General features: G+C 36.6%; 2 protein-coding genes across 2 annotated transcripts; one reads left to right on the top strand and one right to left on the bottom strand.

The window, feature by feature from the left end:
- Nucleotides 1-13,315: 13,315 nt before the first annotated feature.
- ICK6 (inhibitor/interactor with cyclin-dependent kinase) lies at nt 13,316-16,155 on the top strand. Its single transcript, XM_068468275.2, has 3 exons — nt 13,316-14,128; nt 15,263-15,466; nt 15,593-16,155. The coding sequence occupies exons 1-3, from the start codon at nt 13,584-13,586 to the stop codon at nt 15,660-15,662; spliced, it is 819 nt and encodes a 272-aa protein (XP_068324376.2). The 5' UTR covers nt 13,316-13,583; the 3' UTR covers nt 15,663-16,155.
- Nucleotides 16,156-20,368: 4,213 nt separating this feature from the next.
- On the bottom strand, nt 20,369-22,469 carry LOC137729854 (uncharacterized). Its single transcript, XM_068468900.2, has 4 exons — nt 22,224-22,469; nt 21,922-22,001; nt 21,458-21,555; nt 20,369-20,631 (listed from the first exon to the last, which is right to left on the bottom strand). The coding sequence occupies exons 1-4, from the start codon at nt 22,414-22,416 to the stop codon at nt 20,493-20,495; spliced, it is 510 nt and encodes a 169-aa protein (XP_068325001.2). The 5' UTR covers nt 22,417-22,469; the 3' UTR covers nt 20,369-20,492.
- Nucleotides 22,470-24,614: the final 2,145 nt, after the last annotated feature.

Genomic DNA, 24,614 nt, shown 5'->3' with positions numbered 1-24,614 from the left:
CCTAATCCTTAACATTCTTTAATTAAAACCTTAATAGTATTCAAAGTTTGATCAAGGTCCCTTGACTTTGTACACCTCATTATATTACTATTAATATTTATATTTTTATAGTTTTGACATTAATTGTTTGATATTTTATGAGATTTATAATCCTATAAATTTAAAATCTCTCATTATAATACTATTAGAAACGGTTACAATAAAAAAATTCAAACATTTTGATTGAATAAATGGATAAAAAGTATGTAAAAATAAGAAATAATAAATGGCAAAAGAATGTATCCATAGTGTTAAAAAAATTGGTACATTTTACAAAAAAATTGGTACATTTCACAAATAATAAAGTGGTACATTAATAAAGAAGAATGGGTACATTATAAATAAATTAGGGTACATACATATAAAACATTAAAAATTATGAGTACAAATGAATTTTTAAAAATATAGGCACTAAAAGAAATTAATACATGGGTACAAAATAAAACTAAAAAGAAAATACTACAAATTAAAAAAAAAATGTTGCAAATTAAAAGTGGGTACAAACTAAAAACATAAATATATGATACAAAGTTTAGGCATAAAACATAAATATACCATATGTAATTTTTCTAACATTGATTAAATATACAATGTCACTTGACAGTATAGACATGGGTATAAACACAAATAAAACTTTAAAAAATATGGGCACAAAAAGAAACTAATATATGGGTACAAATTAAAAATCAAAAGAAAATTGGTACAAATTAAAAAATATTTACAAATTAAAAATAGGTACAAACTAAAAATCAAAATATATGATAAAAAATTTAGCCATAAATATAAATATACTAATCGTAACATTTTTAACACTAAAGGAATATATTTAAAAATAAAAATATTTTATTATTCAAATAATTAATGATGTTATTAATACCCAAGGACCTTGATAAAAATTTCAAAATGAATAAAATTTTAATCAATGAAGTAAAAAAAATAACAAAAAGAAGGATGTGAACCTAATTTTCCCATAAAAATAACACGAACACGACAAACTCGTTTGCCAGACCTAACTTATAGTCATTGATGATGCAATGTGTACATCAAACCAAATTAGACTAGTAATTACTTTAATGTAAAGAACTTGCTAATGACTTGTAGTAGAGAAAATTCCTTGCTCCATCCGGATATGAAGACCGAGGACTTGAAAGTTGAAGACTTAAGACTTTTGAACAAGTTAGTCCAACCTTGTCCAATTGAGACTCGTAGACTTTGGACCAGTTTCCTTTGAATAACTTGTGTACTTGAAGAAACACTTATTTTTCTCTTCGAATATAAGGCAAAATTCTAGTTGGATTTAAAAAATATATATGTATATATATTATATCATTTTAGTTGGTAGTCTGACCCAGAAGCTTTCCTGCACTTTAGCTGAAGTGATCAAATAAAGCATTTCTACCCAATTTGATGGATTAAATCTACGACTAATAAGAAGTCATTATTTACTTAAACAGTAACCCACGATGATAGTTATTATTCATCGGTGGCAGTTACTATTTACAATCATTTAATTTATTTTTAATGTATAATACATTTATTTAATAATTATTGAACAGTTGAGATTAATTTATAATAAGTGACTATTATTATACCATGTGTCCATGTCTATCAATTCTTTTTTTTTTTTTAAATTTTTTACAATTTTTGTTTTTAATTTTTTACCTTTTAAAAAAAATTTTATTATTACATAAAATAAGAAGAACCAAGATTAAAGTAGAAATTTGAAATAGACATCTGAAATTTGGACACATGTCAAATAGTTGTTGGAAGTTAGCTGACCGTTGTGGCTGGACCCATCCAACAAAATCTGTCGCACCACTCTTCTAGTGGGAGCGTGTTGTGCACACGCCTAACGAAAGAAAAATTAAAAAGCATTCACTTACATCAATGCCAAGGATTTGGACTTGGACTCAAAATCGACATGGTACCAGCCATGGCAACCCAAAAATGAATAGAGATGTGTTTCGAGTTGGATTTGGGATTTAGCCATATCTCTTTAACACGAACAGAAGTGCTCATAGAGAATAGAATAGGAAGAAAGAAGGAAAATCTAGCTAAGTTCAAGTGATCATTCTGTTTTAATTTATTAAAAAACTATTAATAACCATATAACCAAAGATTCACCTCCTACCTCCTTATTGGATTATTTAACTTCCCTTAATTAGTATGCATTTAAATATTTTTTTGTTGCATAAAATATTCAAGTACAAGTGTTTTATGTGAATTTAAATACTTAAATTAATATGAATTTGACAAAACATTGTACATTTAAGTTAACAAAATAAGAAACTTCACAAGAGTAAACAACTTTTACATCCTGCAATTATTGTGAATTCCATCATTTTCTTAAGTTTCCACCTCCAAATGAAGGATAACATTTTTTTCATATAAAAAAAGAATTGTAGATGATATAGATAGTTTAATTAAAGATTTTTATATTATTAAAATGTACAGACGAAAATTAATTAATGGGGTTTTATCACAAATGGTCTTTGAAATTGACCTTCATTACCACGATGATCCTTGAAATTGAAAATCAATCAATAGTCCCTGAAAATAGGTGTCGCAAATCAATGTGGTATTTCCGTCACAATTATATTAAAAATTATGTTAAGTAATGATGTGGCACATAAATGGGTCTCATAAGTCATTTTTTCTCACAAATGGTCATTGAAATTGACCCGCGACATCTAAACGGTCCCTGAAATTGACCCACGACATCAAAATGGTCCCTGAAATTGAAAATCGATCAATGTAGTCTTGCAAGTAAGTGTCCCAAATCAATGTAGTCATTCCATCACAATTTTGTCAAAAATTCTGTTATGTGTTGATGTGACACATAAATGGGTCACACAAGTCAAATAAATTAAAAAAAAATTACAAATAGGTTCAATAATTTAATTGTTAATAAAAAGTTGTCAACCCAAAAACCCAGTCCTGCAATCACCTCTAATCCCAGTCCACATTCATCTACCTCATTTGCTGTCTATTCTCTTAAAAAAAAAAAAAATCTCAATACACTAATCTTTACACGCTTCGATACACTTCACTAAATTGAACCTGGATTGAAATCACCTTTGGTGATGACTTGGCCAATTGGCAACGACTTTTGGGACATCACCGTTAACATTTAGGCAATCAACATCATCACAATCTTATCTTGGAGAGCTAGTTCGACACTTCCTTAGTGATCTGGTGACTCAAAGAACGGCGAGGTCTACCTTGAGATAATGAGGTTATAACCGAGGTGCATCTATTGTTGGTTGAAAACTATTTCCAAACCCCTTCTTAGACCTTGGTTAAACCTTGTGTCTTTGAGAATTTATGAAAATGATCTCTCTTCGGAGTAGGCCCTACTATAAGAAAAAAATTTCCATTGTGCAAAAAGGTATTTAAACAACTTTTTAAAATTAATTATTAAACCCACATTAGCCCATAACAAATTTTTTACAGAATTGTGATGAAATGATCATATTGATTTGCGTGTGCAAGGTTAAGACACTCACATGTAAGACAACAATACATGGATTTGTGAAGAAACATGATAAGGTTGCATTGAATATGTTTGTGGGTTATGCATTGAATTGTATTCTGAATATGGAGAAATGGGCAAGGCTATGAAAGTGTTTGACGAGTTTTCGCAACTGAATGTGTTTTTTATGGAGTGCGACAAAAAGAAGGCAGAAACTTCTACCTATTTATATTTCACAATCTCTCAACAATTTCTGACCTCACCACTAATTATCACTACTTTGAATTATTTACTCAAGGACACGTAGACAAGATAAAAAAACACAAGCCTACTTCTAACCTTTAATGCAACGTGAGCTCTACATGAATCAAAAGCTCACCAATTCACGTGAAAACGACTTACTCAAGCAGTACTTTACAAACACATATATTTTTATTATATTAAACAAAATTTTAGCGATTAATCTATGCAATTTCGGTATTGATCAATCTCTGAATTTCGGTCCTACTATTATAGTATGTAGTCCTAGCTTTGCATGTTACTTAGGTGTCAAATGAGAACACAATTGTTTACAAGAACAATTTACATGCAACGAGATACTAGAATAACAACATTCTAAATTAATCATACAATATTATGGGGACGTGTTTTTCCTAAAAAAAATGACAATACGTAATAGGCTTTGGATGCCACCTTGACGTTCTAGTTGCATTCAAAAATTTTCTCGTTGCTTCCACTTATAATAGGTTTGGCAATTTCTTACTTGGTCCATTAACTTGACACGAATCAACACAAAAATAACGAGTTTTGGATCCGTCAAGATAATAGATTTAACATGACACCACTGATTAAGGTAACATGTATAATATAAAAAAGACACGAACACGACAAACTCGTTTGCCGGACCTAACTTATAGTCATTGATGATGCAATGTGTACATAAAACCAAATTAGACTAGTAATTACTTTAATGTAGAGAACTTGCTAATGATTTGTAGTAGAGAAAATTCCTTGCTCCATCCGGATATGAAGACCGAGGACTTGAAAGTTGAAGACTTAAGACTTTTGAACAAGTTAGTCCAACCTTGTCCAATTGAGACTCGAAGACTTTGGACCAGTTTCCTTTGAATAACTTGTGTACTTGAAGAAACACTTATTTTTCTTTTCGAATATAAGGCAAAATTCTAGTTGGATTTAAAATATATATATGTATATATATTTTGATGGATTCAATCTAGGACTAAACTTATTGTAGTTATTATTTACTTAAACAGTAAACCACGATGATAGTTTTCAAGCCATTTTCATTAGTTTTTCTTAGTTATTATTCATCGGTGGCGGTTACTATTTACAATCATTTAATTTATTTTTAATGTATAATACATTTATTTAATAATTATTGAACAGTTGAGATTAATTTATAATAGGTGACTATTATTATACCACATGTCCATGTCTATCAATTTTTTTTAAATTTTTTTACAATTTTTGTTTTTAATTTTTTACCTTTTTTTAAAATTTATTATTACATAAAATAATAAGAACCAAGATTAAAGTAGGAATTTGAAATAGACATTTGAGATTTGGACACATGTCAAATAGTTGTTGGAAGTTAGCTGACCGTTATGGCGGGTCTCATCCAACACAATATGTCGCACCACTCTCCTAGTGGGAGTGTGTTGTGCACACGCCTAACGAAAAAAAAAATTAAAAAGCACTCACTGACATCAACGCGAAGAATTTGGACTTGGACTCAAAATCGACATGGTACCAGCCATGGCGACCCAAAAATGAATAGAGATGTGTTTCGAGTTGGATTTGGGATTTAGCCATATCTCTTTAACACGAACGGAATTGCTCATAGAGAATAGATTAGGAAGAAAGAAGGAAAATCTAGCTAGGTTCAAGTGATCATTCTGTTTTAATTTATTAAAAAAATATTAATAACCATATAACCAAAGATTCACCTCTTACCTCCTTATTGGATTATTTAACTTACCTTAATTAGTATGAATTTAAATATTTTTTGTTGCATAAAATATTCAAGTACAAGTGTTTTATGTGAATTTAAATACTTTAATTAATATAAATTTAACAAAACATTGTACATTTAAGTTAACAAAACAAGAAACTTCACAAGAGTAAACAACTTTACATCCTGCAATTATTGTGAATTCCATCATTTTCTTAAGTTTCCACCTCCAAATGAAGGATAACATTTTTTCATATAAAAAAAAAATTGTAGATGATATAGATAGTTTAATTAAAGTTTTTTTTATATATTTTTTTTGAACAAAAGATTTTTTATATTATTAAAATGTACAGAAGAAAATTAATTAATGGGTTTTTATCACAAATGGTCTTTGAAATTGACTTTCACTATCAAGATGGTCCCTGAAATTGAAAATCAATCAATATAGTTCCTGAAAATAAGTGTCGTAAATCAATGTGGTCCTTCCGTCACAATTATGTTAAAAATTCTGTTAAGTACTGATGTTGACACACCTTGATCGAGATCAGGGCATGCTGGCCGTCATGTGGAAGTGACGTAACCATGTGCACAGTACAGAAGCTAATAAATAATCATAAAAGTACGAATAAATAAAAACCCAGCTATACACAAAGTAAATAACATACATGTGCAAGCGTAAGTGTGAAAAATAAAGTCCAGAGCACGAAAGACCTAGTGCAGTCCGGGAGAAACAACACTAATTAAACACACCCAAAGGTGGTCCTACACTGGTGATAATCTGTCAGATAAGCCGAGAAATCCTTTGGGGAGCCACCAAAAGTGCTAGCCAACTAGAACCTGGAGGGGCGCAAAACAGAAAGCGTGAGTGGGCAAAAACAAAGCTTTTCAAAAACCATTTCATAAATAAAGTTCTAAACCCTCGCCGTAAAACCTGTATACTTCCTAGAAAATAGAATATATGCATATATATAAATCATGCAAGGAGATATGCCATGCCAAATGCCTCGAAATAAAATGCAAATACTCAGGTAATGCCAAACAATGCCATATAATCTGTCAACCGGAGTCACCTAACGTGACCTGTACGGTTGAATCTAGAGCTCAAATCTCCAACTCACTAACTATACCTGCACACGAGTCGGAACCACCTCAAGTGGTATGTACGACAGGATTGGGTGTATAATAAATACGCTCAAGTGCTACGATCACGTGAAGACTGGGCGAATAATCGCGGGTCACTTATGAGTCGGAACCACCTAAAGTGGTATGTACGACAGGACTGTGCACCTAACTTGGATCCAAGATGAGCGTGTGGTGCGGGAGGTGAACATCACGTGAAGGACTGTGCCCAACTCTGGGCGGGAGCACTAACACCGAGGGTGCAGGTTATGAGCTCTCTATGCATCTTAAATCACTACTAAACATAAACATAAACCATAACTTACCTGGCACTTACCTGTGCGTCCGCAACACCAACATATATATATATATATATATATATATATATATATATATATATATATATATATATATATATATATGCAACTAATAATGCATAATTAAATGGACAACATAATGCATGGCATATAAACGTATAAACATTTCATTTCACTTTCTGGGAAAAATATAAGTATATAGGTATATACGGAAAACCAAAAGCCCACTCACTGGTATGTAGAAGGGTCGTAACCCCCTTGCCTTGAGTAACTGCGCTCGTCCTCGGGATAGGTCTCACCTATATGTGAAACAACTATAAATACGTTAATTTTAAAGCACATAACCAACATTACCAAATAACTTCTCATACAATACTCAAATGGGGTGTATGAATACACCAACATGATCTACTCAACCTCACGAACATCCCCATACTTTTAAAATAATTTTCCAACACCGTACGCGCCGCCCACACGCAGGCACATGCCTAGCACACTGACAGCGTCAGTTAACGCCGTCAGGAATATTCCGTTAACTTTGATGGATTCCGTTAACGCCGTTAGGAATATTCTGTCCTAACTGACAGAATATTCTGTCGTCTTCTTCGGCCAACCTCCGGCGCCGTCGCCGACGCCGGAAAACCGGGAAAAATTCAAAACTTGATATCTCCTTCGTTTTTCATCCAAATTTCACAAAATTGGTACCAAAATGAAGATTACAACAAGAGGAACAAATTCATACCACTTTCAAGCACCAAAACCAACGGAATCTCGTTGGGAAAACACCACCAACTCCGGCCAAACCTACAACTCACAATCCCAACGTCCAAAACCTTCAAACGAACCACCCCGAGCCTTTTAAGGACCTCACCAAGCTTCATACAAGCTTGAAATTCCCAAAAACAGAAGAATTAACGTGTGCATGAACAGTGACCAAATCGGGGGATCCCGAGTTCGACGTGAAAACGAAGGTATCCTTACCTGAAATGGGTATGGTTGAACTCTTAAGGACCTCACGAGCACAAATATGTAGTTTGTTTCCTCGATCCGTGACGATTTCAAGGGTTAAGGTGTTATCCGTACAAGAAGATAGGAATGGGAGAAAAAGAGAGAGGTCTCGGGACAGGGTAGAGAGATGAATGAGTATGGGTATGTGTGTGGTCAAATTCAACCAAACAAAACTCAAAAACAACCACACAACGAAAAAAAACCATACTAGGGGCAAAATCGTCATTTCACCCTTACGATACGAAAAGTCCGGGACGGGCTATCACAGATGTGGCACATAAATGGGTCCCATAAGTCATTTTTTTCTCACAAATGGTCATTGAAATTGACCCGCGACATCAAAATGGCCCCTGAAATTGACCCGTGACATCAAAATGGTCCATTAAATTGAAAATCGATCAATGTAGTCCTGCAAGTAAGTGTCTCGAATCAATGTAGTCCTTCCGTCACAATTATGTCAAAAATTCTGTTATGTATTGATGTGACACATAAATGGGTCACACAAGTCTAATTAAATTAAAAAAATTACAAATAGGTTCAATAATTTAATTGTTAATAAAAAGTTGTCAACCCAAAAACCCAGTCCTACAATCACCTCTAATCCCAGTCCACATTCATGTACATCATTTCCTATCTATTCTCTAAATAAATAAATAAATAAAAATTCTCAATACACTAATCTTTACACACTTCGATACACTTCATTGAATTGAACATGGATAGAAATTTTGGGACATCACCGTTAACATTTAGGCGATCAACATCCTCACAATCTTATCTTAGAGAGCTAGTTGGACACTTCCCTGGTGGTATGGTGACTCAAAGAATGGCGAGAACTGCCTTGAGATAATGAGGTTACAACCGAGGTGCGTCTATTGTTGGTTGAAAACTATTTCCAAACCCTTTCTTAGACCTTGGTTAAACCTTGTGCATTTGAGAATTTATGAAAGGGATCTTTCTTCAGAGTAGGCCCTACTATAAGAAAAATAAATCCATTGTGCAAAAAGGTATTTAAACAACTTTTTAAATTAATTATTAAACCCACATTAGCCCATAACAATTTTTTTTTACAGAATTGTAGTGAAATGATCATATTGATTTGTGACACATATTTCCAAGGACTACATTCATCGATTTTTAATTTTAGGCATTGTTATAAAAATCCTCGCCTAGGCATTAGGCGGCTGACCACTGTCCCGATTAATGCCTAAGCGTTTGAAAATTAAGAAATGGTGCATAGACCTGATGAGGCGGTCGCCTAACCTGCCCAGACCCACCTAGGCTCCTGTCTAGGTTGTGACTCACTTAAATAGAAAATAAATAACTTTCATTTTGCATTTTATTTTTTTAATAAATTGTAAGAGACTTGTTGAATACTTAAATGAACGTACATTATATTTTTGTTCCCCCATGTTTTCATTATGTTCCAATACTTCATAATACATATGTCATTCTATTTTGTAGTTTATGATGAAATTATATATATATATATATATATATATATATATATATATTTTAAGTATAAACAGACATTTATTTACACGAAATATAATATATTTACTTAAATCCGCCTAGTCCGCCTAGGCGCTAAGCCCCAGCCCGCCACTTGACTTGCGCCTAGCGTTTATTAGAACCTTGATTTTAGGGACCATCTTGATAATGTGGGTCAAGTTCAGGGACCATCTTGATGATATGGGTCAATTTCATGAACTATTTGTGATAAAAACTCATAAATCTTGTGAGGCTCATTTATGTGCCATATTAGCACTTAACGAAATTTTTAACATAATTGTGACACAATGACCACATTGATTTGCGACACCTATGTTCATTAGAGGTGCAACTCGGGTGGGTTGTGTCATGCTCCGATCTTGACATACGTCCAGAATCGACACGTGACGTCACCAAATACCTGTATCTCAACATATCCCGCTTCCGGGATGTGGCAAATCATAACTCGAGAATCGAATCGCATAGTAATTTTTCGTATACTTTATGGCCGCATCTAACATCCTCGTTAGACTGCCTACGTACCCTCATTAGGGATCAAGTCATTCGTAGTTCGTCGTTCACTAATTTAGACATTTATTCTGGTGCGTTCTAACATGAATACATAGCATTCTGAAATCAATTATTAGAACTTGACATGCATGAAATTACCAAGTTCAGGCTACAAAACAAACCAACATGTCATTCAAGATTCTCATTCCATCCATCATATAAATTCCATGTTTTCAGCACAATACTTCCATCCACAGCATATAACATATCAAATAACCAACGAAGCACATATTATTCTCAAGCCACATTGATCAACTAAAATAATCATAATAATAACAACCATAACCAAGGTCATTCCACAATCCCGTCAATCAATCAATTCATGAATCAAAGATACATGATATTAGCATTTAATTATGTTAATCAAACAATGCGATAACATATCATTTCACGAATTTAACCAAGGAACTTTATATAATTTTCTACTTGGATTATGACCAATAATATAGTAAATCTATTTTATTTTCACAAGGTCTATTGTGGGTAATTCTCATTCACTCGAATCTAGGGTTCTAGACTAACGTTATGGGAATGAGTGAGAGTAAGGATTCCGAACCACTTAATGGAATCCAACAACGTCGGGTTCCAGACTACTTAACGGAACCAAAATATCAAGTGGTTTCTCATAATCTATCCAGACTGTCATATGTAAAATCAATGCCTACATCATGAGAATGGTGCACCGACCAAATGGAACTCGGATAAGCTACGGAGCTCGGGTGAGTGACAATAATACAAGTATGTGATAATCAATAAAAAGAAAGACCATCGATCATAGTTTATAAACCTCAAATATAAGTTCGTAAACATGAAAACATAGTCAAGTCTCTAACAACTCCGAAGGAGTCACCCAGACATCCAATGGCTTTTCCCATTCAAACCACCAAGATTCTCAAAAACCATTGTTCATATGTACATTAAAAACTAGGGCTAGAGGGACGCAGTTCGGCTGAAGCCTACATAAGTAACTAAACAGGAAGTGGCCCCCTATCGCGGATCAACCAAGCAGAGCTAGCCCTGAGTAACCATGTAGGTAATGACCCCCATCGTGGATTAACAAAGTAGAGGCATCCCCATGAATCTGTTAGGCAGTGATCACACATCGCGAATTAACCAAGCATGATCACCCCTAAGTATGTATGGTCATAAAGATCGCTCATCGTGGATTAACCAAGCGCAATCTATAAATAATATGGTCCCCCATCGCGGATTAACCAAGCATGGTCAAGATAACCAAGTAGGTAGTGACCCCCCATTGCAGATTAACCAAGCAAAGTCACACCTACAGAACTGTTAGGTAGTGATCACCCATCTCGGATTAACCAAGCATGATCAGTCCTAAGTATACATGACCATAAGGATCGCCCATCACGGATTAACCAAGCGCGATCCATAAATAAGATGGTCCCCCATCCCGAATTAACCAAGCAGGACCATCCATGTACCACTGCTACATGGTGCAGACTCAGTGCCACCTAACCCCGTGACTCTAGGGTAACGGTCCCCTACTAACCCTCACATTTCTCAACATTTCAAATGTATATTTATAACACAATTCATAAACATTTCAATACGCACTTCAAATCACCTTTTCACAATATTTCCAATCCATGAATCAAATCACATTTAATAAAAATAGATCGATAGCCAATTATAAAATCACATTTTAACAAAAAACACATTTATAAAACCAAGTCATATCCAAAAAGGATACTAATATAAGAAAGCAGGGTAATAACCATATCACATAAATTAGAGTCACTCACCAGGACAAGTCCGCAAAGCCTCACTAAGTCTCTATCAATACTAATTCTAGTAATTTAAAAGGAAAACTAATGAAAAGGGCTTGAAAACTTTGAGTTTTAACGATAATGACAAAATAAAGGGTAAAGTGAATAGTATCAGGTTTGACTTTTTAGTGTAAAAATGTGGTTTTTCATTAAAGTGAACAGTACCGTGGGGTTTTCATTAAAACTCCCTAATTTAAATGATTCAATATCTATTAACCAAAAGTCAACTTCCGATCAACGGTCAGGTCCACGTCCCTATGTAATTTGATCCGGAAGATCCGCACATCGGATTTTGGATCCGTAATCTTCTAAAATCCACATTATGCCTTTAGAACAACATACTAAAATTTCATCACAATCCGACGGTCGGATCGTCGATTCATATTTTGATCAAGTAATGTATCATAATGAAATTAGATTCAAACGATCAAACCACGTCATATGAATATCAAATACAAATTCAGGACATCTAATTGGACTTAGAAAGGTATCGTTGGCCCACTGACCAAAGTGCCACCGCCAGTGGCGGTCGGCCGCCCCAACTCATCGGAAAATTCAACAATTTCCAAAAATTACCAAATTTTACAGTGAGGGAAGCAATTTTCATACTTGTGGCCAAGTCCAATTCGGCCGGGAAGTGTCTCAGGTTGGGCGGGTTGGAAGGTCAACCCAACCCTAACCCAACTTTTACAATTCGGGATTGGGTTCGGGTTGGGTTTTAATCGGGTTTGGATTTACTTGGGTTGGGTTCGGGTTGCCCAACTTTTTCAAAATTAAAATTCAATTCCTCAAATTGTATCCGTTATAAAGTTAAACTAAATATGAATGTTTCAACCATGCAAAGTTTGAATTAAAATACAAGAAATACCAAAGCTAGTACTAACTTGGACATTTGCTACCGTATATAATGTTAATTCAACTTGTAGTCTGAGATGGTGATTCGCTTACCAGAATTCAAGGCTTGATTAACTAAAGTTCCTCAGGTTCAACAATTTGATGGAAGTCTCAAATTAAATGTAATGCTATAACCATTTGATATGAATATAAAAGAAAGGTTCAAGCACGACATATTTGCTAAAGGCCACGACCAAGATCATATGTTGTAGAGGAACTTACAAAAACTTAGCATACCCCAATATTTTCAAGTGTGTCATCACCTGTAATAAATTTTTTCTGCACACCAGGTTCTCCTCCCCCCATAGTATATGTCGGGTTCGGACGGGCAAATGATCAACCCAACTCAACCCAATCAATGAGCGACTTGGCAGGTTATAACTAAAAAAAACCCCGCTTGTTCAGGGTTAAAGTCTGGTTGGACATGGGCGGTTTGGGTTGGGCCAACCAAAATTACACTTACATTAATTGATTTTCAATTTCAGATACCATCTTCAAGATGAGAATCAATTTTAAGAACTATTTGTGATAAATCCCATAATTAATTTATTTTTGAAACTTAAAAAGAAAAGGAAATAGAAGGGAGGGAGAGAAGGGTCCACGGAAGAAATAATTTAAGAGAGAAGGGGCAAATAATGAAAATACGACGAGAATGTAGAGATATAAAGTACCACTGTTCCCTAAACCCCCAACCCTAACTTTTCTTCTCTCTCCCTCTCTCCTCCCCCCAAAGACCCCCACCCCCCCCCCCCCCCCCAACCCTCTTTTTCCCTCTCTCCCCCTCTCCCCCTCTCTCTCTCTCTCGCTCTCCTTTCTCTCTGATAGATATCGCCTCCGTCAGTTGTCATCACCTTTCTCTCTCCAAATTCCAACTTCGAAGAAAACGCAGAGAGGCCGGAAGGGCCTGAGTTATGGGGAAATACATGAAGAAATCGAAAATTTCCGGCGACGTAGCCGTGATGGAGGTCTCCATTTCGCCGCAGTCCTCTCTCGGCGTTCGGACCAGAGCCAAAACCCTAGCCCTCCAAAAGCTCCAGCAGCAGCAGCAGCAGCAGAAGCAACAGATTCAAGATCAATCCCCCGCCGGAGAATCGGACTCAGATAGCTCCTCCCTGTACTACCTCCAGCTGAGGAGCCGCCGTCTAGAGAAGCCCCCGTTGCGAAACGACGCCGTCAAAAAGCAGAGCCAGAGCGGCGGAATTAATGAGCCCTCGGAGAAGCCCAGAGGAGGCTGCTGCGGGGAAAGCCGACGGCGGCCGGTGGAATCGAGGCCCAAATCCAGGCTGAGCGTGGGCTCGTCGGTGGAGTTGGACTGGGCTGGACCCGTTGAGAGGAAAGAGAAGGAAGGGGAGGAGGGGTGTTTTGGTAATTTCGGAAGTGGAGCAGAGTATGGTAACGATTTGGGGGTCGAGGCTTCGTTTGGGGAAAACAACTTGGATTTTGAAGCCAGAGACAGGTAAATTTTGCTTCTTTATTTCTTTAGCTCAAATGGGATGGTTTTCTTTCTTCTGTTCTTTTTTGCATCTAAATTATTTTTAATTTAATTTTTTTTTATTTTAAATATTGATGCTTAGCACTGGTTTTGTCTGTACTTTTTGCCTAATGTTGATATGAAATATGATTTTCTTGATTAATAATTGTTGGCTTTTAATAATATAGGAAAGGCAATATTTTAAGCTTTTTCAGACTTGAAAAATGGCCGTTTCCCTCCACCTCTTCCCTCGCAAGAAATGGTTTTTATTTGAATTTTTTTTCAAACTTTTCTTTCAAATATAAAGTTTTTAGCTTTGGCTTTTGGGCCACACTGTCAAAGTCATCTGCTTTTCATGGTTCCTAAAATTTCATCAGCTTCTTTGTAAAGCCGATTTATTGCTTTTAACTTAACTAGACAGTGAAAGAATAAGAAGATATACTTGAGCAGATATCATATAGATTATATATAATTGTGCATTATCTTTGTAGAGCTAGTTTCAAAATCATGTTTTGGCAATTTAGTCTGCATCTGTTAGTACACATTAGGACTGAGGCGATGACACGAGGGACAAACTATTGTTGTTATTCTTTGGATGCGTCTATGTTCTCTCTTTTGATTTGCAAAATAGCATTGATCTCAAAAGCTGGGGGTGTCCATATGATGATGAAGTGAGGGAAAATAAAACTTTCTTTTGCAGTACCGACAGCAATCGCTCTTGGGTTTCATTTGTGTTAGAGCATTAACATATCGTTTTCATGGGGCCTATTTGCCTCCCAAACATTTAAGTTGGACACCTCTTTTTTGGGGTTACTTGTATAGGTGACAAAAACTTCCAGATCTCGTGCCATTAATTGCTTGCATACACTGCCAAAATGTAATTTGTTTTATTTAGTACACTTTTATTTCATTTCTTTGTTATTAATATCACATGGACACCAAAAGAAAACACATTTTGGTCCCTTTTTGTGGGATGAAGGTGGTCCCGGGTAATAATATTTTTGTAGATTAAGATTTCCCTTGAATCGTGTACAATTTGTATGTTCTTTTAGATTTTTGTAAGTGATGTTCAGATGTAAGATTGCAGGGTTGATATTGTTTTTTCCATGTCTAATACAGGAGCACTAGAGAAACCACGCCGTGCAGCTTCATAAGGGAGTCAGACACAATAGGAACCCCCGGTTCCACCACAAGGCGGACGAGTTCTATTTCAACTCACCGGAGAGTTAGAAACGATGTGCAAAGAAATATCCCAACCACGCTTGAGATGGAGGAGTTCTTTGCCCGACATGAGGAGGAGCAACAGAAAATCTTCATTGAGAAGTATGCTAGTTAAATTGCAAAACCAACTTTAACTGATTGTGATTCATGTTAACTGAAATAGATTAGCAATCTACATGGACCCCCAATACCGTGAAATCCTCATATTTGGTGGTTGGGTTTTCGCAGGTACAACTTTGACATCATCAACGATTTACCCCTTCCCGGAAGGTATGAATGGGAGCAAGTGATTCCCTAAGCGGGCCCTGCCTATATATTTCAGGTTCTGATACCATAGTATCTCAGTTGTTATCCATTAGAAGGACGTGCCGGGAATTAGCGGGTGCAGCATCCGAAATAAACCTTTTAAGCCCATGCGAAGGGAACTTATATGAGTATGACCGTCATTCGACGAATAATAACAGAGCTATGAAGTAGTCGATAGCGTATAAAACCAAATTCTTTGACAAAAGAATGAAGGGGCTCCTTTGAGAAGAGATCGGGAAAGAGTGCCTGGTTCTGTGACATATCTAATTTACTAGATTTTCACTTTGTCTTGTCTGAAATGAACTGCTGTCAATATTTAGGGTAGGAACGACTCAAAGAGTGCATGTGCTCTTTGGAGGTTAATAAACGTAACTCAATTTCCTTTTCCCATCTCTCTCTCGTGTCGTTTCATCTGTTGACGATGACTAATTAAATGGATGACAAACCCTAAAAACCCTTTCGGTGTTGTGGGTCTTTGATGTTGATGATGATGTTTCCATGTAGGAAATCTCATGTAAGATTGCCTTCTTCAGATTTTGGTTGTTTCCTTGTTGCAGGTAAGACTCTTTCTGCATTGCATGTTTTGACTTGTTGCAAGGAGTTAGATTTTATGATGGATATTGGTTAGGGTTTGGAGTTATCTTTGTCCATGGACCCGATTGGACTCATTTGGACTGGTTGGTTGGATTAGACTGGCATGTGTAATTGTTTCCATTAGTTTCTGTGTTCAACTTGTTGAATTAGGGTTTGGAAGTTTTGAGTGCAAAAACTGGTCCATCTGCCCAATCGGTTTCAGAAAATAATGGCGGACATGGGAGGAGATTTACCTCACAGACAAGTTACAGCTTGACACGAGCTTGACCTTTTTGTATTGCTGTTTATACGAATGTACTTGAGTAGTATTAGAAAAACTTAAGAGCTCCGGGCCTCTTACATGGCTTTTTTTATCATATAAACTGTCGTTTTACCCTTGAACTATTACTTAAGTTAAAATTGATGTTTGGTAAATTAATTTTCTGAACTATTTGAACTCAACCAATAAACCTCTCATCGGCATATTCGATGAAGTTTCATCCACTTTACCGTATGTCAAATAGTGGCACGACGTTACCCTTAAGAGTGAATTATGTGTTGCACACGTGCTAATATTTGACGATAGAGTTGCTGGAATTTAATTGAAGCTAACGGTGAGGGGTTAAGTGACTAATTTTAATTAGTTTAGAAAGTTAATTTACCAAAAAATATTTCAAATGATCAGTTTCAACTAGAGTAATAATTCAGAGAATCAATTTTAACTGGGTTATGGTTCAAAGGGTCAATTTTGAACTGTGATCCGCAACCATTTTGTCTTCTCTCCTCTTAAAAGTTTTGTGGTTGCAAAGCAAAGCTGTCGAAGTAAGTGATTCAAGTGTCAAGTGGGCATTTACTTTTACTGAGTTGCGAGCGTGAATGAAGGCATGAGCGTATGCGTAGACCGTTGTGGGGGATTTGAGTGGTTTTTGGTTTCGGTTCACATGGTACGTTCTGTGCAGTGACTGCATCACTGCCATCACACAATGATGTTTTAACTTAGATTTGCTGCTGTCCACTTCTCTCATCTTTCATATTCCTTCTGTAAAAGTTTTTTGTTTTTGTTTTAACAGAACAGTAAAAACTGGCGATCCAACTGCAACGGTGCCCAAGTGGTGCAACTTCTTGAGCTAAGCTACTGTAGCACTACATCACTACGATCTATATTATTTGGAGGCAGATTCTCTGCCTTCCCACTTCTCGTGCCCTTCCATGCCTTTCTATTTTGTGTGGTCACGGTTAAGACACGTCAACATTTTATATTGTTTTTTTTATAGAGATAATAAGACAAAAATGAATAGTAATATAAAATGTTGACGTGGCTTAACCGTGACCGCACAAACAGGAGGGCACGAGAAGTGGGAGGGCAGAGAATTTGCCTCCATATTATTCATCTCAGCTTTTAAGTGAGAGGTCATAAGTTTGATTTACATGAATAACAAGTCTGGAATTAAATTATTGCTAAGCCATCGTGTGGTTTAGCCCAATCTCTCAACCTCAATATTATTGTATCAAAAGAAACTGGAAAAGGATTCTCGCCAAATCCTTTTCCTGGAGATCCCATGATCGTGACTGTTTATCGTACATCGTGCGGTTAGAAATCATTTTAAATTTTAAATTTTAAATTAAATATAAATACTACCTAACGAAAACTGACCGCACGATGTACGTTGAACGGTCACAATCACGGGATCCCCAAAAAAAGGATCCAGCGAGGATCATTTTCCAAAGAAACTAACACTAGTCTAGTGCCTGTTGGTATGCATCTCTATTTATAAGCGAGGTCTCAAGTTCAATTCACTTGGATAACGAGTTCGGTATTCATTGAATAATTTAGCCTAAATACCTTCAGTTTAAGTAGTTATCATCCAACCCAATGCATATTAATAACCCAAGTCACCCAAAGTTTAGCCCCATTACCCATACCATAACATGGGTTCTCGACCGGAGTCGATTCTTACATGTAACCGGAAATAAAGAGATGGGACATATCTCGGTCACACTCAAGTTTTTCTCATACTGGACTTGGCAAAGAGAACTCGAGCAGTTTTTTGCGAAAAAGAGAAGTATGGGACGATCCGAATATCAAGCCATCTTATGGAAACTCATCTAAAAGACAGTAATCGTACATAAAATGCACACAGAAATTAACCCTAACAAATCCCGAGTTCATCAGCACAACTATTGAACGTAATTGCATGCTATTACCAGTACGTACGTTTTTGCGGGACCAACCAATAATCCTACTGCTAAAAAGAAATGCAGAATGCAACTCAAGTCATGTTATGGCATTGGAGACCCTAAGTTTGCTCCGAGCTTCGACCCTGACATGTCAACGTTACGTTCACTGACATTTGAAATGGAAGCTGGAAACCTTGTTTCTGATATGATCCGCTCGAAAATCACCCCTAGGTAAATTAAATCAAGAAATCCTAGTTAATGAGTGTGTACGCGCGTATGCAGATAGTAAACTTGCCGTGAAAAATATAGTGATGGACTAGCATGCACCTCTATTTCTAGCTTGAATTTGTACATTGATCTTCTGTATTTTTCCAGAAAAACGACGGGAAACAGTTCTGTGTTTACACTTTATTGTTTAATCCAATTTCTTAGCTCCTCTCTTTGCTCTCCGCAGCCTAAGAAACAAGAAGTTCTGCAAAAGAATTATATACCACCGACTAAATTACAAGCTGCCTTCGTGCCAACATCCAACCTATAGACGACGAAGCATGCATGGAGGTGGAAGAGATTGTCCCTTGAAGGAGTATCATCATTGATGTTACTTATCACCCTCAAAGGCCTGACAATGTACAACCAAAATGTTGTCCAAATCGGCTTTGGTGAGGTTGTTAATCATAACAAAGAAACTTTTCCGGTGGAGCTAAAGGTCTTGTATACAAACTAGGAGCACTACTTAGAAGTACGCCGGTGTTTCCTTACTTCTGAGGGTGAGTAGTGTAGGGAGCAACACGCGTGCCAGTGTTCCAGTCATCGCAGACAACAGAAAGATCAAGATTGGGTCTACAGAATCAGTCCGTATGGGAGAAATTGAGACTATCACAAGTAGTGAAAAGGAGGCTGTGTATAAGACTGCTGTGCTGCCAATGACCAGGGTGTGAAGGTAAGGCTACTAGCGTCGGAGGCTTCATGCAATATTCCTTTCTCTTACAGCCAGAACGACACTCTTACTACCGGGGAAATAGTTAACAGCAACATCGACGATGGAATTTACACTCTCGTTAATACCTTCGACTTCAAGTTTGACACCAAAGAGGAAAAACTTTGATATTCCACTAGTAATTAGTATTGCCCTTGTACTTGTCATCGATTCTTCATTCATGTTTCATGTGAGCGATTGCGATATTTCCGTTGTTTGATAATTTCCAATAAAACCGAATCAATGTCTTGAGTTTCGAATGGTACCATTTACAAGAATAAATTACGACGTATCTTGTTCTTTGGTTTTTGCTTTTTTCTTGCATGCAGATGAGTTCTAGGACAGTGCAATCCAAATCCGACCAACATAAGCTCCATAACCGAAAATTGCGGCCCATTTTGCATAGCACGTCACAAAACCAAATCCAATTTCCATAAAACTACATATTGGTACGTCTAGACGAGTGACTTTAAAGTTTTATTGAACTTAGAATGCACTACAACAACTAGACAGATGAAATCAACCAAAAAAATATAATAGATAGATGATTGAAATGTTTCATTTTTTGTTTAGTTCCTCTGTAGCGTTTGGTAGTATCTTTGTAGTGCTTGAGTAGTTCGTCGATAGTGTTACAGTGAGTTGTTAGCAAAGCAGTCTAAATTTCCATGAATCAAGTGAAATTCCAAAAAAAAAAATCAGATTGATGGAGTTTGGATCGTAAGGTGACGAGATTTGTCTACTTGTTTGACTAAATATGATTACTGATTGGGAGCCTGCACGCCTTGGCTCGGGTTCAGGTCATGGAGACCTGGGTTCCCACTCCAATCCCCTGCTCCAGTCCCGATGCTAGATCACAGGGTCCAGATCTTCACAACGCCCCCTCAATCTACGACAAAGTCGACCAACAGAAGCTTAAATAAAGACAGTACAGAAATTAGCGTTAACAAGTCACTGGTTCATCAGCACAAGGATTGAATGGAATGGATAAGTTTCCATGTTCTAACCATATACGTACGTTTTTGTCCAGCGGAACAGTCCTACTACCCAATACATCCCTACTGCTAAAAAGAAATGCATACTGCAATTTATGTGATGCTATGGCGTTGGAGGCGCTAATTTTGCTCCCTGCTTTGCCTCTGACATTTCAACTTCACATGCACTGGTATTTGTAGACTTCTCATTCTCCACTGCCATTTCTTTGATCCTCTCTTGTTGTATGGCACGCAGCTCGTATCTGATAATCAAATCAAGAAATCACGTTTAATGAGTGTGTATGCATACGCAGATACTGAACATGTTCTAGGCAAGCAAAACATCGCATAGTTCAAAAGCGTAATGACGCACATGTCTTGACAAAGTATAGTGATCGCCACTTGGTCGTATCATTTTATGCACCTCTGTTTATAGCTAGAATCTGTAGATTTGAAAAAGTACAGTGATGGTCACATTTAACAATTCTGATTTTAACATGACTCTTTAGCTAAGCATCATCCTGTTGTCAACAACTTTTCAGGGATCGAAATGAGCTTCAGGTGCGAGTGTGCGAGCGTGACAACAGCATTTCAACATTGTCGACATCTACTATAAACTTATAAGCCTTATAATGCCAGACTAAATCAAGAACTCGGTGCTATCTGATTCACAACAGAGCACATTTTGTTCCTTCAACTTCATATGCTTGTTAGTTATAAGATTCAAACGGAGGTACACGTACTTCTGCGCAGTCCAAGCCTATTTGTTTGACCAAATCAAATCCAAATGAAAGTTGAGTATTCAAGTTCGTTGAGATGATTGGATCGTTTTTGTTTGATTTGTTTTTCAAAACCAGCCTTCACTGACCCTATGATAGGAAGGGAATACAAGTCTAGAGCTCCATCAGGAGCAAGCATGTTCCAAACACTAACAACATAATTGGCTCAAAATATTCAACTTAAACCACCTAGATGAATACTCCTAAATCCCATCAACAACTAATCAATCATTCCAGAATTCGAACCATGATCTCATCAGATAACATTGGTGCAAAATGATTGAAAATCTGAAACTTGTAAAATACTTACGCCGCCACTTGTTTCTTGACAAGCATAAAGTACACTCTCCAAAATTCACGTTCCTTCAGGTAGCGGGGGCATAGCTTATATCTCAGATGTGAAAGCTCCTGAAAATACGAAAGATCCAATTCATAAATATGCTCTTAAAGGGTTGTACAATGCAGTCCAGGTCCAAGTTATAACTAACGAGAAATCTAGATAAGGTATCTGGAACATCTCATGTGATCGAACTTCCCGAGCTACTTGGACTAAAACCATTTCTTATTTGTCCTACAAATTCAACACAACTAAAGGCACCAACCATTAAAAAAAAGCAATTGCAAATTGCTAGAGAACATCCTAAAAGGCCAAGGATTAGCATTCTACAATTGTTGATATAAATTTACATGCTTCACTAAACCAACCTTAGAATTGTGAATTTGACATCAAATTACAAAAGATATTAAACATAAACAATGAGCTAGAACTCAAACCTTAACTCTTGAAAGCACAATGGTGGCATGCCTTTCCTGCCATCCAGACAGATCTTCATCTTCTTCAGCTCCCTCACCATCTGCACCGCCATCGAATCAATGCAAATTTCACTCCATTAACAAGAAAAGAAAGAACCCATTACAGTCCTTATCCCGACAAAGAAAACCCAGCTTATAAATTTTCATTATTTACCTAAAAATCAAATTAACCTAAGAAAAAACCAATTATCAAGCTCAATAATTACCGTCAAAGAAACAATAAAAATTAAAATTAATTCAGAAAGGTGTTATCTTTTATATACCTGGAAGTGGGAAATTCCTGAAAGTGTCCAAAGTGAAGGACTTGACAAGATCGACCAATTGCTCTGTGACTCCCAGCTGCTCTTCTTCCTTTTCGTTTTGTTGGGGAAGGAGGGTTTGCTCTGAGGGATCTGGGGTTTTGGTCTCTTCGCTATTCTTCAAGAGTTTGCGTCGGAACCACGAAGATAAATCCATTGGCGATGGCAGAGTGCATGGTAGTGAACACAGAGATGATGAACAACTGAATTTTTATTTTTTATAGTTCGCAATCTGCTGCTTTCTGGCTTATCGTAACAAATTGCTGCGAACAAGTCACTGGACTAATGGTCAACGGCCCGACTATATTTGAAGTGCAATATGGGCTTAACTTTTAAGAAATTATTAACGGGCTAGTGAGTAGTGAGTTTCAGATTAAATTTTTAAATACATACAATATTATCTATAGTATGGTAAGAAAAGCGTGGTAAGTCTCACAATGAACTATTAGTATCAACTTAATTCGAATTTGCTCTTGGTGAGAAATGGATTTAGGATCTCGCACTTACAAGTGAAAAAGAATACTATTAGACGTGTGACAAAAAGAATGAAGATGTAAATAAGTCGAGGTAAAGTTGGCATCGAGGCATTTAATGCAAGATATTGGGCAATTTAAAGAATCTTCGTTTCTTAAAAACCTTTAGAGCAAATGTCCATGGTTGAGGGTTTCCGAAGCGAAAAGGCAATGTTTGGGCTTGAAATAACAATTTGGGAATAAAAGGGTCAACCCAAGAACCATAAACCTCAACCCAGTATGCATCATTCGGGGCAATGGGCTTTTACCCTACAGATTGGATCAGTTTGACCTAGTCCTTATGAAGTAAGGATTGTGAAAAGGTTAAATGTGGGTGGCTTAGTCAATTCCTATACAAAAATTGAAATTGCTAAGGATTACAATAAGCCTTGGTGAATAAGAGTTATCTTGGCGATCAGAATGCCTATATAATCAGATAAAGATGAATGAGTCTCGTAATGGGACTAGGTTCGGAGTCTTGGTGAGAATCAAAGAGCCCAAGACTGGATGAAAATGAAGTTTCAGCTGAAAAGGGATAAGGGACTATTTAAGCAAATGTTAAGCATGCACAATCCAATTATGACTCTACCTCATCAGTCTTGTTCTCATGGAATCCTGCTCTATACATAGAAGAGGCTCTGCAACATTGAAAGTCCCTCAACTTAACAAACAACTCAAACGGTCTACGCAAAACCCTTTTCCCACTTTTGAAAAGAAAAGAAATAACTGTCCTAACCTTCCCGTCAACACATCTTCAATTTAGACTAACAACATTGTGTTGATAACCGACGACATCTTTAGTTTGGACTAACATCAATGGAGCTGTAGAATCAAGCGATCAATGAACATTTTTAGTTTGGACTAATAACACTGCTTCTAGCTGTTTGGTTATCTACCCAAGTCTCAACCGTTGAAGAGCTTTTAACTTACTCACCGAAAGAGGTCACTTTGAAGTGTTCTATAATTGATTACTCTTATGTGCATTTTGCAGTTCGACATTAGATGGTTAAACCATGTGCACTATAAAAACGCTCATCTCTTTTGAGTACATGTGTCCTTACAGTCTGATACTAATTCGCCGCACCTATTCTCGTGATATAGTCGAGTTAGCGGGACATGGTGCAAGAGATACTGAACTTAGCGGTGGTCTAGGCAACCTTGTCTTCAGGTTCTAGAACCCAAGGTCGAGACATGTTCCTTCATCAGTCGTAATCACTTAAGTATAGAAGTCAACATCTCATTTGACACCACCACCACTACTTCTATTCTACTCGCCCGACCAAACTCGGTCGCGAGTTGGCACGCCCCCATTCACTAGAAGGACATAGTTAACTCATAGTTACTTGGCCTTCGTGCCACATAAGCTTTGTAATTTCTAGGGTCAACACAATCCTAACGCAATGAAAAGATAGAGGAGTTTAGAGGAAGAAAAAGAGATTGTGAAGATCACTTACTACAAATGCTGTTGTGTAGATTATTGCCGAAGTACATAAGATGAGAATGTGAAAGATAAAATCTCACATCAAAAGGGACCAAACCTTCACTGACTTATAGAAAATTAAACTACTTCTCATGTTACTAATTTTTATAATAAAACTCGTAGATCAACCGGTACATCTAGTCGTTCATCATAGCTAGGGCTTAACAGATCGATGTACTAAAATCGGAAAGTATGAAAACATGTAAGAGGGTGGATAAAAGTTCTCGTGAAGCCCATCAAAGGACTATTAACGGGCCTTTAAAAACTAGAGGCCATCAAACAACGAGGATGGGTTGCTTTGCATTGTAGGTCCTTTGTGAAGCCTTTTCCAAAATTGTAGTTTTTTCATTAGTGATCTTATCT

Source organism: Pyrus communis, chromosome 10, assembly GCF_041283825.1.
Source record: "Pyrus communis isolate YQ-2024b chromosome 10, ASM4128382v1, whole genome shotgun sequence".
Lineage (NCBI taxonomy): Eukaryota > Viridiplantae > Streptophyta > Magnoliopsida > Rosales > Rosaceae > Pyrus > Pyrus communis.
This window is presented reverse-complemented; position numbering and strand designations above follow the sequence as displayed.

Bases quoted from the DNA above. Each gene is read 5' to 3' on its own strand.
- ICK6 (XM_068468275.2), top strand. From the start codon at position 13,584: ATGGGGAAATACATGAAGAAATCGAAAATTTCCGGCGACGTAGCCGTG. The intron at 14,129-15,262 runs GTAAATTTTGCT...TGTCTAATACAG, and splicing joins GATTTTGAAGCCAGAGACAG to GAGCACTAGAGAAACCACGC. The intron at 15,467-15,592 runs GTATGCTAGTTA...GGGTTTTCGCAG, and splicing joins CAGAAAATCTTCATTGAGAA to GTACAACTTTGACATCATCA.
- LOC137729854 (XM_068468900.2), bottom strand. From the start codon at position 22,416: ATGGATTTATCTTCGTGGTTCCGACGCAAACTCTTGAAGAATAGCGAA. The intron at 22,002-22,223 runs GTATATAAAAGA...ATGGCGGTGCAG, and splicing joins CAGGAATTTCCCACTTCCAG to ATGGTGAGGGAGCTGAAGAA. The intron at 21,556-21,921 runs GTTTGAGTTCTA...TCGTATTTTCAG, and splicing joins TTGTGCTTTCAAGAGTTAAG to GAGCTTTCACATCTGAGATA.